This window comes from Aquarana catesbeiana, linkage group LG05 (genome assembly GCF_042186555.1).
Source record: "Aquarana catesbeiana isolate 2022-GZ linkage group LG05, ASM4218655v1, whole genome shotgun sequence".
NCBI classification, from domain to species: domain Eukaryota; kingdom Metazoa; phylum Chordata; class Amphibia; order Anura; family Ranidae; genus Aquarana; species Aquarana catesbeiana.
Window position 1 is genome coordinate 403126870 of NC_133328.1, and position 16280 is coordinate 403143149.

Genomic DNA, 16280 nt, shown 5'->3' on the forward strand with positions numbered 1-16280 from the left:
GGGGATTGCTGTAATCCCATATCTGGACGACCTCCTCTTCTTTTGGCCCGTCCAGGAAAAAGTTGCAAGAAGATCTGGGCAAGGCCCGCAGTCATTTGGGCTCCTTGGGTTGGATAGTGAACATTCAGAAATCAAACTTCAATCCAGCTCAGCAAGTAAAATTTCCGGGGTACCAAATAAATTCAGTGGAACAAAGAATTTTTCTCCCGGAAGAGAAAAATAATCAAGGTCCATAATGTAGAAACTCTACTACAAATGAATCAGCAGATGTCGGTCAGAAAGGTTATGTCAGCCTTGGGAACTTTAACCTCGACTATGCCACACATCCAATGGGCAAGACTACATTTCAGGCCACTCCAGAGGTTCCTTCTCAAAGTATGGAACCACAGGACAGAGACTCTAGATACAATGGTAAAGATCCCTACCAGAATCTAACAAACACTTTGGTGGAAAAAACTGTCTTTGTTGCAGAAAGGTCTACTTTGGTCCTTCCTGACTAAAATAATTGTGACAACAGACGCCAGTTTGTGGGGATGGGGGGCCCACATGGGTCAGGATTTGGCACAAATTGGAGAGTGCTTGTGACAGACCTAGCCGGAACAGAGTCTTTTGGAGAGGACTGAATGCAAGCCTCTTGCCTTTTTAATTATGAGCCCTGGATTTTAAGGGAACAATACTCTTTGGTGAAGGAGAAATCCAGTCTGATCTGTACTAATCTGATTCAATCTTGTATATTGTCTCATTCTGTTGTGGACTCTTTGCTGTGATCATTTGGGATGTGTATCTCTATGGAGCGAGGGGGGATTCCTCCAGGAGCCCCCCTGCTGATAAGACTGTTTACTGAGGAGAAGTTTGAACACACCTGACCTGTGTGTCCATGGTCTTTGGACAGTTTAACCCGCCCTCCTTTCCAAGGGTGCGGGGGGGGGGGGTGGAGCCTCTGAGTTATTTTATCTGTGTCCATGTGTGATAATAAATGAGTCCATGTTAGCAGCGAAGCAAGTCTCGTCTTGTTTTGTGCTTGGGGGCGGTTGGAATATCTGATATCTGTATCCAGACTGGGAGGAAGTGGTATACTGACGGAATCACTCAAGTGGAGTGTGGGACGATCCGTTACAGAGCTAAAAGCAGTCTCTCCAAACCTCCTAGGTTTCCATGTCCAGATTCTATCGGACAATGCCACTACCGTAGCCTACCTGAACAAACAGGGAGGCATGAGAAGCAAAACTCTTCAGTTACTCTCAAAGGCACATTAAACGAAGTGGCAGATTTTTTTTTTAGCAGGCAGAAGGTTCAGGAGGCAGAGTGGAGCCTGAATACAGAGGTTTTTGCATTGATCACCAGGACCTGGGGCCATCCACAAGTGGACCTGTTTGCATCAAGGCAAAACACACAGCTCCCGCAATTCTTTTCCCTTCAGAGACAACGATTCTCAGGGAATAGACGCTTTGGCGCACCCTTGGAATTTTCCCTTGGGGTATACCTTTCCCCCATTCCAGCCGATTCCACTATAATTGTGATTCCACAAAAGGGTGTAGACAAGGGTCTTGCAGTTAGCACTCTGAACCGCTTGCCGACCAGTGCACGACGATATACATCAGCACAATGGGATGGCTGCGCAAATGGGCGTACAGGTACGTCCCCTGTAAGAAGCGGAATTGTGGGCGCACGTGCCGCCGCATGCTCCGTGACCGTGCCCTCTGTCCGCCGGTGTCTCCCGATCGTTTCACGGAGTGGCAACAAGGCATTTCCCCGTTCTGCCTAGTGACATGACAGAGATCTACTGCTCCCTGTCATTGGGAGCAGTGATCGCTGTCATGTCCTAGGCAGCCCACCAACCCCAACAGTTAGAATCACTCCCTAGGACACACTTAACCCCTTGATAGCCCCCTAGTGTTTAACCCCTTCCCTGCCAGTGTCATTTATACAGTAATTAGTGCATTTTTATAGCACTGATCGCTGTATAAATGACAATGGTCCCAAAATAGTGTCAAGTGTCTGCCATAATATCGCAGTCACGATAAAAATAGCAGATCGCTGCCATTACTAATTAAAAAAAAAAAAAAAATTTAATAATAAAAATGCCACAAATCTATTCCCTATTTTGTAGACTCTATAAGTTTTGCCCAAACCAGTCAATATACGCCTATTGCGTTATTTTTGGTAAAATTTATTGGATATTTATTATAGCAAAAAGTAAAAAATATAGCTTTTTTTTTTTTTTTCAGAATTGACTTTTTTTTGTTTTATAGCGCAAAAAATTTTGTTTGGGTGCAACGTCGCACGACTGCGCAATTGTCAGTTAAAGCGATGCAGTGCCGTATCGCAAAAATTGCTCTGGTCAGGAAGGGGGTAAATTCTTTTCCGGGGCTGAATTGGTTGAAGTGCAAGTGGGTTTTTCTTGCGAGATCAGTTTCTTCAGAAACTTTGGTCACAAGATTTTTCAAGGCACTTACCAGATCCAGACCAGCTCTGGCTAAGCATTTTCCCAAATGGGATCTCTCAGTGGTTCTGCAAGCCCTCTCAAAAGAACCGTTTGAACCACAACAAACTGTCTCTCTAAAGAATTTGACTTTCAAAACTGTATTTCTAGTTGCAATCACATCTGCAAGAAGAATCCATGAAGGAACCTTTTTTGTCCATTTACCCAGATAGGATTGTACTTAAGACAGATCCAGGATTTTTGCCAAAAGTAGCAATATTTCAGAACCGGTCACAGGAGATCATCCTACCAACCTTCTGTTCAAAACCTTCAGGGAAAAAAGGAAGGTCAGTTTCACAACCTAGATGTGAGGACCTTATTACATTACTTGGAAGTAACGAAAGATTTCAGGTCCTTTTTAGACTCTTTGCTTTTCTTTGGAAACAAAAAAGGCCCCCAAGCATCGAAGAAGTCAATTGCCAAATGGCTTAAATCAGCTACACTCAGATGGGTCTATCTCCCCCGCTGGGAATTAGAGCTCACTCTACAAGGGCTCAAGCCACTATATGGGCAGAAAAAGCTGGTCCCACCCCAGATAAAATTTCTAAGGCGGCTTCTTGGTCAAGTTACTTAATGCTTGTCCGTCATTACAGACTTTATCTTCTGTCAGTAGGTGATCAGGCTTTTGGCAGAAAGGTCTGCAGGCTGTGGTCCCTCCCTAGGGACTAAGTGTCTTTTATCCTCTCAGGTGCTGTCCTGAAAGATGTTAAGGGAAAAGTCAAGTTAGACTTACTGGTAACTTGTTTTCCAAAAGTCTTTAGGCACAGCAACCACCCACCCTATTGTTTTTTGTATGCTGTGACTAACCATATTGTGATTATGTGTTCCAGCTTGGGGCCGGAGATTCTTTACTACTACTGACAACATGTGGGAAGGAGCCTCCTTTTTAAAGTTCAATGAAAGAGGTATTTCCTGTCAGAATGCCTTGATCACTGCTGGAGCTGATAAAACGATCGATCATTAGACTGACTCCTCTCTAACAGAAATGAGCATAGATGGATAAAAATTTGTCCTGTCCCTGCTAAAATAGCCGTATTTCTATCTATCTATCTATCTATGGCTAGCTTTACTGTCTGGGTCACCATCTAAAAATAAAAAGGAAGGAAAAGGCCCAAAAATAGAAAGCTAATGCAGCCACCAAAATAAAACACAGGAATGTCTGTCCGTGAAGTACAGTGAATATTCCCTGCGGTGTAAGGCTGCATTGTTCAAATGCAGTTGAATTTGGTCAGATTTAATGGCGCCCTCATTATTCATATGTACAGATTCATATTCATCAAGCAAATAGCATCAGGGAGTTTCATCATTTCCATCTTCGTTCTGCATTATGACATGGATCCCAAACGCAGAATCAAAATCACAGAAAACTATTTTCAGAAAAAATAAGAACAAAAATTATGCAGTTGATGATATGGGCCCATACTGTTCTCAGCATCATCAAACCAATCTGGGATTGCTTGCCAAGACAAGCAGCTAAAATCTGCAGTGGCAAATTTTCTAGGATCATTGCAAGTATCTTCTGAAACTGGTGTAATATACACTGTGTGCACAATTGTATTAGGCAAGTGAGGATTTTGATCAAATCGCAAATTTTTATGCATATTGTCCAACTCCAAGCTGTATAAACTTGAATGCTTATTGAATTTAAGCATATCAGGCAATGTGTATTTGTGTAATGACGGAGGGTGTGGCCTAAGGTGATCAACCCCCTATAGCAGGGATATGCAATTTAGCGGACCTCCCAGCCGTTGCAAAACTACAAGTCCCATCATGCCTCTGGGTGTCATGCATGTGACTGTCAGAATCTTGCTATGCCTGATGGGACCTGTAGTTCTGCAACAGCTGGAGGTCCGCTAATTGCATACCCCTGCCCTATAGCAAGGTGAGCATAATTTGGCAGCTGCTTTTCCTTAGGCAGAATGGGCCAAAAAAGGGATTTAACTGACTCTGAAAAGTCAAAAATTGTAAAAAGGCTTTCAGAGGGATACAGCACTCTTGAAATTGCTTGACATAGTGGGGTGTGATCACAGAACCATCAAATGTTTTGTTGCAAATAGTCAACAGGGTTGCAAGAAATATGTTGAGAGAAAAAAAAGACACAAATTTACTACTACAATTTAAGAAGAATCAAATGTGAAGCTACCAGGAACCCATTATCCTCCAGTGCTGTTGTATTCCAGAACTGCAACCTACCTGGAGTGCCCAGAAATGCAAAGTATTCAGTGCACAGAGACATGGCCAAGGTACGGAAGGCTGAAACCTGACCACCATTGAACAAGACACACAAGTTAAAGTGTCAAGACTGGGCCACGATATCTCTGAAGACAGATTTTTAAAAGGTTTTATGGACTGATGACATGAGGGCGACTCTTGACGGACCAGATGGATGGGCCTGTGGCGTGATCAGTAATGAGCACAGAGCTCCACTTTGACTCAGATGCCAGCAAGGTGGAGACTGGGTAGTGGTATGGGCTGGTAGTATTAAAGATGAGCTAGTTGGACCTTTTCGGGTTGAAGTCAAAATCTTCCAGTTTTTAGAGGACCCTTTCTTCAAACGGTGGTACAGGAAAAAGTCTCCATCTTATAAGAAGACCATGATTTTGATGCAGGACAATGCTCCATCACATGCATCAAAGTACTCCACTGTGTGGCTATACATGTATATGTGTGTGTATATATTTATATTGTATGTAGTTTTTTTTTTTTTTTTTCCCATTTTAGTTGAATATTAATTCTGCACACTAATAGTTGCCTAATAATTGTGCACACATATATTCTCCTAAAAAAAAAAAAAAAAGCCCAAACCTCACTTGTACTTTTTTTAAATATTACGATTTGAGGTTTATTAATGTTTTGGATTGACCGAGCGCACTGTAGTTCAATAATGAAAGGAATCCTCAAAAATACAACTTGCCTTATGTGCACAGAGTGTATGCAAAGGGTGGTCAAACCAAATATTTACTGTACTTTCTAGAAAGTTTCATGATTAAGAGCTACGCAAGCTATTATATTTATTTTTTTAATCATTTTCTCCTGACAGTGCCTAAAATTCTTGCATATAAGGACTCTTTCAGACATGCGTTGAAATAAAAAATTGGCTGTTGGGTCGCGATTTTAACACTTTACAAACGCCTATCCAATCCCATCCAAAATTGTCACAATAGGGAGCGAATAGAGGTGTTCACATTGCAGTGTTAGCATTGCTTCGCGTTGCAAAAATAACACCTGGAGAGTCTGGCAGGCGTTCATGCTTTGCAACTGCCTCCATTCACTTCTATTGAAACGCACCTTAACCTCTTCCTGACCAACCGCCACAGTTATGCTCCCCTGCGCAAGCCGTCGTAGCTATACGTCGGCTCGTGGGGTCGCTCGCTGGCTGCACAGCAGGGGTGCCGATGCTCATGGCCGACGGTCGCGATGACCGCTGGCTACAAGCGATCGTGACCAGGAGACACAGAACAGGGACGAGTGTGTGTAAACAAACACTTCCCTGTTCTGTTCTGACAGGAGTGACAGATCGTGTGCACCTATTAGCTAGGAACCACGAACCGTCACTTTCTCTAGTCAGTCCCCTCCCCATTCAGTTAAAATCACCTCCCAGGGAACACAGTTAACCCCTAGATCGCCCCCTAGTGTTAACCCCTTCACTGCCAGTGACATTTTTACAGTAATCAATGCATTTTTATAGCACCGATCGCTGTATAAATGTCAGTGGTCCCAAAAATGTGTCAAAATTGTCCGATGTGTCCGCCATAATGTCGCAGTCACGATAAAAATCGCTGATCGCCGCCATTACTAGTAAAAACAAAAATAATAACAATGCTATATATCTATCCCCTATTTTGTACTCGCTATAACTCGCTTTTTGCGCAAACCAATCAATACGCTTATTGCAAATATTTTTTTTTTCAAACTGAGAAAAAAATAGTTTAAAAAAAAAAAATGGGGGTATTATAGCAAAAAGTACAAAATGCGTTTTTTTTTTTTTTTTTTTAAATTGTCGCTCTTTTCTTTGTTTATAGCGAAAAAAATAAAAAATTTCAGAGGCGATCAAATACCACCAAAAGAAAGCTCTATTTGTGGGGGAAAAAAAGGACGTCAATTTTGTTTGGGTACAACGTCGCACGACTGCGCAATTGTCAGTTAAAGCAAAGCAGTGCCGAATCACAAAAAGTGCTCTGGTCAGGAAGGGGGTAAATTCTTCCGGGGCTGAAGTGGTTAAATGCGCCTGTTGAATTCACGGTGTGGTTGCAAAGCATCACAAGTGATTATTTCCCATTTTAGCCTTGTAAAACAAAAAAAACAAAAACACACATGGCGTTTGAGAAGTTTCGCCTGACGCAACCTGACCGCCTGTACAACACATCCTAAATGTTCATTAACGCAATAGGTGCTTTTATGCTGTTTTAAAATTTAACGCAAGTGTGAAAGAGCCCTTACTGATTACTTCTATAAATAGTTGGCAGTTAGATTATGAGGAGGGAAGGTGGTTTACGCAATATAGCCTTTTTATTGGACACGCTAACGGGGAACGAGGTAACCTGAACCTTAAAGCATTTAACTTCTTCAGATCCGCCCTATAGCCGAATGACGGCTACAGCGTGGACCTACTTTGCCGGGAGTACGTCAATAGACATCCTCCTGTGCCCGAGCGGCCTGCGCGCCCCCTGCAGGGTGCGTGTGGAGCACTCTGTGATCAGCGAGTCTGAGACTCGGCTGATCACAGATCGGAGTAAGGGGTCACAGTGTCACCAATCAGTGCCTCATCAACAGTGCTGCCTATCAGTGCCCACCAGTGCCGCCTCATCAGCGTATATCAATGAAGGAGAAAAATTACCCGTTTGCAAAATTTTATAACAAACTATGAAACGTGATTTATTTTTTTTCAAAATTTTCCATCTTCCCTTTTTTTTTTTTTTTTGTTTAGCAAAAAATAAAAACCCCAGCTGTGATTAAATACCAACAACAGAAATCTCTATTTGTGTGAAAAAAATGATAAAAATGTAATTTGGGTACAGTGTTGTATGACCGCGCAATTGTCATTCAAAGTGCGTTAGCACTGAAAATTGGTCTGGGTAGGAGGGGGGTTTAAGTGCCCGGTAAGCAAGTGGTTAAAGATATTTTTACATTTTCACTTGATGGGGACTTATCTGTAAACCATGGATACTCTTATTATTACAAGGCTCTTGCTTATAAAGTAAAGGGGTCACCCTTGTTGAGTTCAGGTCAGGGTTACCAACCTCCAAGAATTATTTTTTTTATTTTTTTTTTTTTTTCTGAAAAATTAAGAAAACCTATATTTAAACTTTATGAACAATATGTAAACATTAACAGTACTCATAACAAGTAATCTGCTTGGCTTTCCAAATTAAAAACTCAAAAAGGTGACAAAGTTTGAACATGTTGATTATGAAAGACTTTGGGCACCCTGGTATAAAACAGAAAAATAAGTTCTGCTAACTATGTAAGGCCAGATTCTGCCAAGTCACTTTTATACACTGCACTCCTAATTACTGTACCACAACTGACAGCCTCATAACACACCAACCTCAGGACAAGGGGTCATTTTATTTTTTTAAATTAATCGTTTCCATTACATATGCTTTTATGCACACAAAAATGTATCTATATTTTTTTGTCTGAGAATACTATAAACAAGAACATCATTATAACCAGCAGCTGTTGAGACAATGGACACCTTGGTCAGGAGCCTCAGGATTATAACGTACAACGTAATGTTTAGTGGGCAGGGGTCAGGAATAAGTAACCTACAAAACAGAGTGCAGCAGTCAGCATGAACCCTTTGTTCACATCAGAGCTGCCCTTACAAAAAAAGTCCCCAGAAATACATCGGAGTTCCCAGAGTCCCCCTTGCATCAGAATCCATTCTTGCGTCCAAGTCCCTCCTTACATCAGAGCCCCCACCATTATCCTATACATTAGGATGCCCAGATTCCCTTCTTACATCAGAGTCCTCAGTAATCCCTCTTCACACCAAGATCCCCTTTTACATCAGAGTCCAAAGAATTCCCCCTTAAATAGGAGTCCCCAGCATTCCCTCCTTTACACCAGAATCCACAAATTTCCCCTCAAAATCGAAGTCCTCCACATTCCCACCTTATGATCAAGGTTCCTAGGGCCCCTCTTGCATCAGAGCCTGCGGTGAAGCCCCCCCCCCCCCCCCCCCGTCTTGCATCACAGCCTGCAGACTCTTCTCCTCCCCTTTACATCAGAGCCTGCAGAGTCCCGTCCTCCCCTTTACACCAGAGCCTGCAGAGTCCCCTCCTTTACACCAGAGCCTGGAGATTTCGCCCCCACCCCCCTCTTACATAAGAGCCTGCAGAGTTTCCCCCTTTACTGCCCGCAGACTCTGGTAAGTATGTTTTAAGGGGGAAGCTGGCAACTCTGATGTAAAGGGGGGGCTCTGTTGACCGTTTCCCCCTTAGATCAGTGTTGTCCTCATTCCCTCTTTGCCTTAGGGTCCCCAGTTGCCCCTTTTTTCTCTTATAATGATATGTATTCCATGCAGACAGGCCATAGGGCACTGCAGGCTGGCTTGGGCTCAGGCAGGCTGTAGGCCCTCCCCCTCCCCCCTTTCCTACTTCTTCAAACTACTAAAAACAGGCGCCTTGAGTAGAGGTCGACCGATATGGGTTTTTCTCTGGCCGATGCCGATGCCGATATTTAGAAATCGCGGTGGCCGATGGCCGATATGTGATGCCGATTTTTTTGGGCCGATATATTTGGCCGATTTTTTTTTTTTCTTTTTTCCCTTCATCTCATAAAATCTAACAGATTTTTACACTGGGGAGTTTTTCAGGCGCTTTTGGGCTAAAAATAGCACCTGTAAAGTGCCTGTAAAACGGCTCCCCTGCAGTCTCAGTGTGATATCCCGAGTGCTTTCACACTGAGGCGATGCGCTGGCAGGATGTAAAAAAAGTCCTGCAAACGGCATCTTTGGAGCGGTGCAATACCGCTCCTCCACCACTCCTGCCCATTGAAATTAATGTGCACCGCTGCCGAAGCGCCTGCAAAGCGTTTTGGCAGCGACGCTTCAGGGGCGCATTTAACCCCTTCCTCGGCCGCTAGCTGGGTTATAAGCGCCCCGCTAGCAGCCGAATAGCGCCTCTAAAATGACGGTAAAGCGCCGCCAAAACTAGCAGCGTTTTACCATCAACGCATGCCTGCTCCAGTGTGAAAGCAACCTTAAGTAATACAGAAATTTTTTTTCATTTAAACATTAAACAAAACAAACCTCCAATCAGTTCACTTGTATGTATAATTTAGAAAACGAAAAAAAAAAAAAAAAAAAAACTATCTTAAATATTAAATACACAAAAACAGGTAATCAAAACTTTTGGACGAAAAAAAATGGGCTAACTTTACTGCTTAGGTTTTTTTTTTAATTCATTACTGTATTTTTTTTTTTTTTAAATTGCGTTTGAAAGACCGCTGCGCAAATACCGTGTGACATAAAATATTGCAACAATCACCATTTTATTCCCTAGGGTCTCTGCTAAAAAAATATATATAATGTTTGGGGGTTCTAAGTGATTTTCTAGCAGAAAATACAGGATTTTTACTTGTAAGCAACAAGTGTCAGAAAAGATTTAGTCTTTAAATGGTTAAACTGAAAACTTCTCCACGGAGTTCAGTCTATTGATAAAAAGAACCTGAAAGATACAATGTATCTTCTTATCAGACTTGGCAGGCTGCCCAGAGGAGGAGAGAAGAAAACTTCACAGATAACTTAAGGCAACTTGCATTAACTTCTATTACAGAAGTCATTTGCAAGTCACGGCTGAAGTTACAATCGGCCTTTTTTATCAGCACAATCGGCCGATGCCGATTAAGTAAATAACGCCAAATATCGGCCGATATATCGGCCGGCCGATATATCGGTCGACCTCTAGCCTTGAGATCACCAACCCTCGCGTGTGTGTGTGTGTGTGTGTGTGTGTGTATATATATATATATATATATATATATATATATATATATATATATATATATATATATATATATATATATATATATATATATATATATATATATGTATATATGTATGTATGTGTATATATATATTTTAATAAAAAAGAAATAACCGCGCTAAATATAAGTGAAGCAATCTCAAAGACTTCCGTGAGGAAGTACATATATAAATACAAAAATGTTGAAAAATATTAAAAATTAAATTATGAAAAGTACATGGGTCAACACATGTATGTATGAATCAAACATGAGTGTCCATATGTAATATTTGCGAATAAAAATAAGTGTCCATATATAGTAACAGAAAATAAAAATGTGAAGTAATGATCTGAAATCAGTCCATGAAAGACCCCTTGGGTGAATCCAACCAGAGTCAATGGTGTAAAAAATGAGTGATAACCCATACAGTATCCGCAAATACCCAATAATTGCGCTTACCGCAAGGCAAGCGAACACCAGCCTGTATCACGTCTTGGTGTGGAGAATCCAGATGGTGCTCTTAGACTGTATACATCGTAGCTGAAAGGATGTAATGAGGACACCAAACTTCCATCTCATAGACATGTAAATAAAAAGAAACTGGCCATAGTGTAATACTGCCAAACTAATCAAAGTTTAGAAAAGGTAGAAAACTTACACTAGTGCATAAAGATACAGCAGGAAAAAAAGGGGAACTTAGAGTGAACACTAGCAAACTCCGTAGTGAAGATGAGACCCCACACTCCGTGCAAATATTGCGCTTACCACAAGGCAAGCCAACAACAGCTTGTGTACAGTATCAGTTAACCACACCACACTACGTGATCCACCACCAGGCAAATAATGCGCTTACCGCAAGGCAAGCCAACCACAGCTTATGTTCAATAGCAGTATGAGAGATTCATTGGCGTTCTGGACTGCTTGCGGCAGGAACCGGGGGATACAGCAGAGACTCCAAAATGACATCTCACAAGCATGTAAATAAAAAGGAACTGGCCATAGTGTAATACTGATAAAAACGATTTAATAGATAAAGGTAGAAAACTCACATAAGTATGTAAAAATACAGCAAACAGCCGGCCGGCATAGCGAGCACCCGTCCACACTGAAAATGGCGATGATGTCAGAGCGTCAACCTCCCGACGTACGTTTCACCACAAATGGCGTCGTCTGGGGAACTATATATATAAAACACACACTAGGGCTGGGAGATTTTCTTAAAAAAAAAAATATCATGATTCGAATCGAGTTTTTTTTTTTTTTTTTTTTTTTTTTTTTAATTTGGAAACCGTGCCAGTCCTGAGACGCTGCAGGCATGAGCTTTTAGGTGAGGCCGCGGCGTCCGGCCGAAGCCGCGGCCTCGCCTAAAAACTCATGCCCGCAGCGCCTCAGGACCGGCGCAGTGGAAACAAAAATATCTAAGAAAATCGATTTGCTTAAATTTTGAATCGATTTGACCTCTCAACTCGACTCAAGACTTGAATCGATTTTTTTTTCCCCAGCCCTAACACACACACACACACACGTGTGTATTTTCATGAACAACCATCTCTAGGGTTTACAGAGCATGTCCAAAAAAGAGAAAATATCCCGTGAGCAGTGGTTGTGTGGAGGAAAATGCCTTGTTGAGGCCAGAAGTGTGAGATGATCAGCAACAGTAACTCAAATAACCACTTGTTACAACCAAAGTCTGAATGCACAACGCATCAAACCTTGAAGCAGATGTGCTACAGCAGCAGAACACCGGGTGAAACTCCTGTCAGCTAAGAACCGGAAACTGAGGCTAGAATTCACACAGACTCACCAAAATTGGGACAATAGAAGACTGAGTAAACGTTGCCTGGCCTGATGAGTCTCGGCTTCAGCTGCAACGTTCAGATGGTGGGGTCAGAACTTGCCGTAAATAACATGAAAGCATGCCGTATCAACAGTTCAGGGTGATGGTGTGGGGATTATTTTCTTGGCACACCTTAGGCCCCTTGGTACCAATTGAGCATCATTTAAAAAATATGGCCTACCTGAGTATTGTTGCTGACCATTCCCATCCCTTTATGACTACAATGTACTCATCTTCTGATGGCTACTTCCAGCAGAATAATGCACCATGTCACAAAGCTCAAATCATCTCACCACTGTTTTTTCTTGAACATGACAATGAAGTCACTGTACTCCAATGGCCTTCACAGTCACTAGATTTCAATTCAATAGAGCACCTTTGCGATGTCGTGGCATGGGAAATTCACATCATGGATGTGTAGCCGATAAATCTGCAGCAACTGCGTGATGCCATCATGTCTATCAGGACCAAAATCTGAGTCATGTTTCCAACACCTTGTTGAATCTATGCCATGAAAAATTAAGGCAGTTCTGAAGGCAAAAGATGGTCCAGTCGGGACCAGCAAAGTGTACCTAATAAAGTGGCTGGTGAGTGTATATCTCTATTTGTTTTTATGGGGGGAGTTGTGATATGGCTTCTAAACCCCAGTTATGTGAAAAGAGCTGGCAAGCAGAAAGTAATGAGAAGATGGGCTTACCTCCTGAAAGTGTAAGGACAGGCGCATAAATGTAGGGGAGAATGTATGGCTGTCACTTGGTGAATGAGTTGGACATCACTCGCTGTATCGGTTGTATGAGAAAGGAGTCATTGTGTACCACCGTGCTAGCTTTAAAGGAAACCAGTCGTGACACAACTGTCTTGCTAACCTCCTTTTTGAAAATTAGTTCAGTCAACCTTCAATATTTTGAGCCACTGATGCAGATCCGTGAATCAAAGTTCTACCTTCACTTCATGTTTTGCTTCAAATACTGATTTTCAAATATTAAAACAAATAGCATTTTTCATAAGATGTTGACAATCGTTGCCCACTTTATTGCTTGTCATGATAAAAATAAAGCTATAGGAACAGCTGTAGTTTTTATAGCATTTCATGTATGCACCAAACTCATTTCCAGATGGCTTCTGGATTTATCATGGACTTATTTTCAGGTAAGTGTATCAGTAAAGGCATATCTTTCTAATAGAGTGGAGAGGGATTAGAACAGGATTTTATTGTTGCCTGTGCATTTGGTTGGGAGATTCACCCCCTCCATATTTTATTTATTTATTTTTTTGTCATGTTTACCGTCATTGCTGAAAATGAATGAAAATCACACATTTCGGAAAAATCTTTCAGTGGGGACACTACCAAAAACGCCTTGGCTTTGTAGGGATTTCCTTTCACGTATGGTTTGGCTATGGGAGAGGAAATGAATTTCCCCAATGGGACACAAATGAACAAAATAAAATGATGAGTTATCTAATTTTTACTGTTTTTTTTTTTTTTTTTTTTTTTGTCCTTGTTGGTGTATTGCACTTCTTTCCTAAACAACCTTTTTTTTTTTTTTTTTTCTGGGATTAATGAAATGTAAGTGGATTTTTAACTGCTACTGAGCTGTGATATATGAGAGGGTGCAATAAAGAGCTTACAACAGCCTCTTTAGTGTAATTGACGAAAAGTATGTGCAATCACAGCTAAAAATGTCATATATTGTAGCTGTATTTTTCGAATAAAATATTTCTGGCAAGTTTATTTGTTACCTCGTATTTAGTCTCCTGGCTTATGTTAATGACTGGGTCTAGGTTTTAGGGTGGGGGTGGGGTCAGCTTGGCACAATGCTACACCCAAAATATGAATGTACCATGGTCTAATATTGAGTCATCCTTTTAATATAGAAGTCTCAAAAAGCAGGAAAATCTGATCAGGGAAGAATAAAAGATCACGTATTCTATGTTTAGAAAAGCTAAACGCAACTAAACTGCTAGTGTAAATTAGGTCTGAATAAGAAGCATAGAGATTTATCACTTGAGAGCAGTTAGAAAGTAGATTGAGAACAAAGTAAAAATGTCCAAGTCGGAAGGGGGTTAGGGAGCGAGGAAAGAAGACCTCAATAATAAGGTCAGAGGTCAATTGTCCTTCTTCCTTTTTTTTTTTTTTTTTTTTTTTTTTTTTTTTTAATTTTAATTTTTTTCTGTGGTTTATATAGGTGCATAGATAGGTTGATGGAAGGTACAAGTCTAGCCTATATAGTTCAAGCAATAACTGTAAATGCCACAGCTTTGTTTTAGTCCCAGATTTGTTTTAGTATAGGTTTACTGTAGGCAGTTATTATTATTAATAAATATATATATATATATATATATATATATATATATATATATATATATATATATATATATATATATATATATATATATATATATATATATATATATAATTTTTTTTTTTTTTTTGGAGCTTAATTTTCTGGTTTATCTATACCAGGGGACTCCCAACCTTTTGATCTTCCTCGGCTAAATTGAAAGAAGAGAAATTGTCTTGGACCGCACATAAAATATACTAACAATGAGAGCCGATGAGCAGCTCCTCCTGCGGTTTCCACAGATAAAAGTTGGCTGTGTAGAGAGCCGCGAATAGGTGTGGCCACTGGCGAACTGTTACTATAGTGAACGGGGTGGGCCACCACACCTACCCACTGAGATCTGCAGAAGGGAACTGTCACTACAATTCACACTGGCCCCAATCACTGGTGCAGCCCATCCCTGCACCCCCTAGATTGGGCCAAGCATTCCCTGCTGTTGGTGTTTATTGCAAATGTGGTAGCCCCGACATCCCTCCGGATGTGCATTTGCCTGGCTTATCAATGTAGGCTGCCTGCTATGTTTGCATGGCATCCCTACATAGGTGTATGGGCTGGGCTTGTCTGTCGGCCGGTGTGGCTGCTGCATCCCTCCAGACAGGCCCAGATTGCAGGTTGGACACCCCTGGTTTACACCAATAAACCTAACCGCTGGCAATATTAAGCTTATAGGGTTGCTACTAAGAGAATCGTTTAAAGAGGAACTTCAGTCTCCTGTGTATTGCCTCCACCTCCCTTCCTCCATTGCTGCCATTATGGTGCATGTGCTGAAGTGCTCTGCCCAGCCTTTGGCTTCTGACACAGACCTTTTGACACATCTGTGCACATGCAGGAGATTTCCTGCACATGCACAAAGACGGCAAGGGTTTTAAACTTCCAAAACTAATGTGCACAGATATTTGGGGAAACCAGGGGACCTGAAGCCCTGCAGCACAGCTGCGTATGCATGGGGGGCATGGGCCACATAAATGTCATTCCAACCAAGGTGAAAATAAGTGTCACCAAAAAAAAGCAACAAACATTTATAACCAGTTGTGAAAGGGGTGGGGGGAAAAGACGACAGGGCAACATAACCTTTTCTTAAGCGTGAAGGTCAGCTTTTAAATAATGCTATTCATATACTGTCATTTAATCTAATATAACGATATCTAAGGCATGTATTTTACTCTGTTATAGGTGTCCTGATTATAAAATAATGCAGTTTAATGGAATTCTACATAATCACTTTTTCCTCTCTGGTCTTTGTATAGCACCATACCTGGCACTCAGAAGATCTGGATACGCACGTGGGGCTGTTCACATAACAGCTCTGATGGAGAGTACATGGCGGGCCAGTTGGCTGCATATGGCTACAGCATAACAGGTAAGCAATGCAGATAAAGTGCAAAAACTCTGAGAAACTTGATGACAAGTCTACAGGTTTTCCATCGATTTGTTGATCACCAATGGTGGTGCTTTTTGTACATTGGTCTTTCTTTATCGTACTTCACGGGACACAGAGCACCATAGTAATGACTATCTGGGTTTATGCTACCTTTAGGTGATTGGACACTGGCAACCAATAGTAAGAAGGTTCCTCCCATATAACCCCCTCCCATACAGGAAGTACCTTAGTTTTTTGTCAGTGTCTTGAAGGTGATGGTCACGGCTG

At 41.5% G+C, this 16280-nt stretch overlaps 1 protein-coding gene across 3 annotated transcripts in view; it reads left to right on the forward strand.

Annotated features, from left to right (window-relative positions):
* The window catches only part of CDKAL1 (CDKAL1 threonylcarbamoyladenosine tRNA methylthiotransferase), a 1191002-nt gene that overhangs the window by 11660 nt on the left and 1163062 nt on the right, over nucleotides 1-16280 (forward strand). For all 3 annotated transcript variants that reach the window (XM_073631142.1, XM_073631141.1, XM_073631143.1), the window contains one exon: nucleotides 15880-15992. In XM_073631142.1, coding sequence (XP_073487243.1) covers nucleotides 15880-15992 — 113 coding nt within the window. The remainder of the gene's footprint in view (nucleotides 1-15879; nucleotides 15993-16280) is intronic.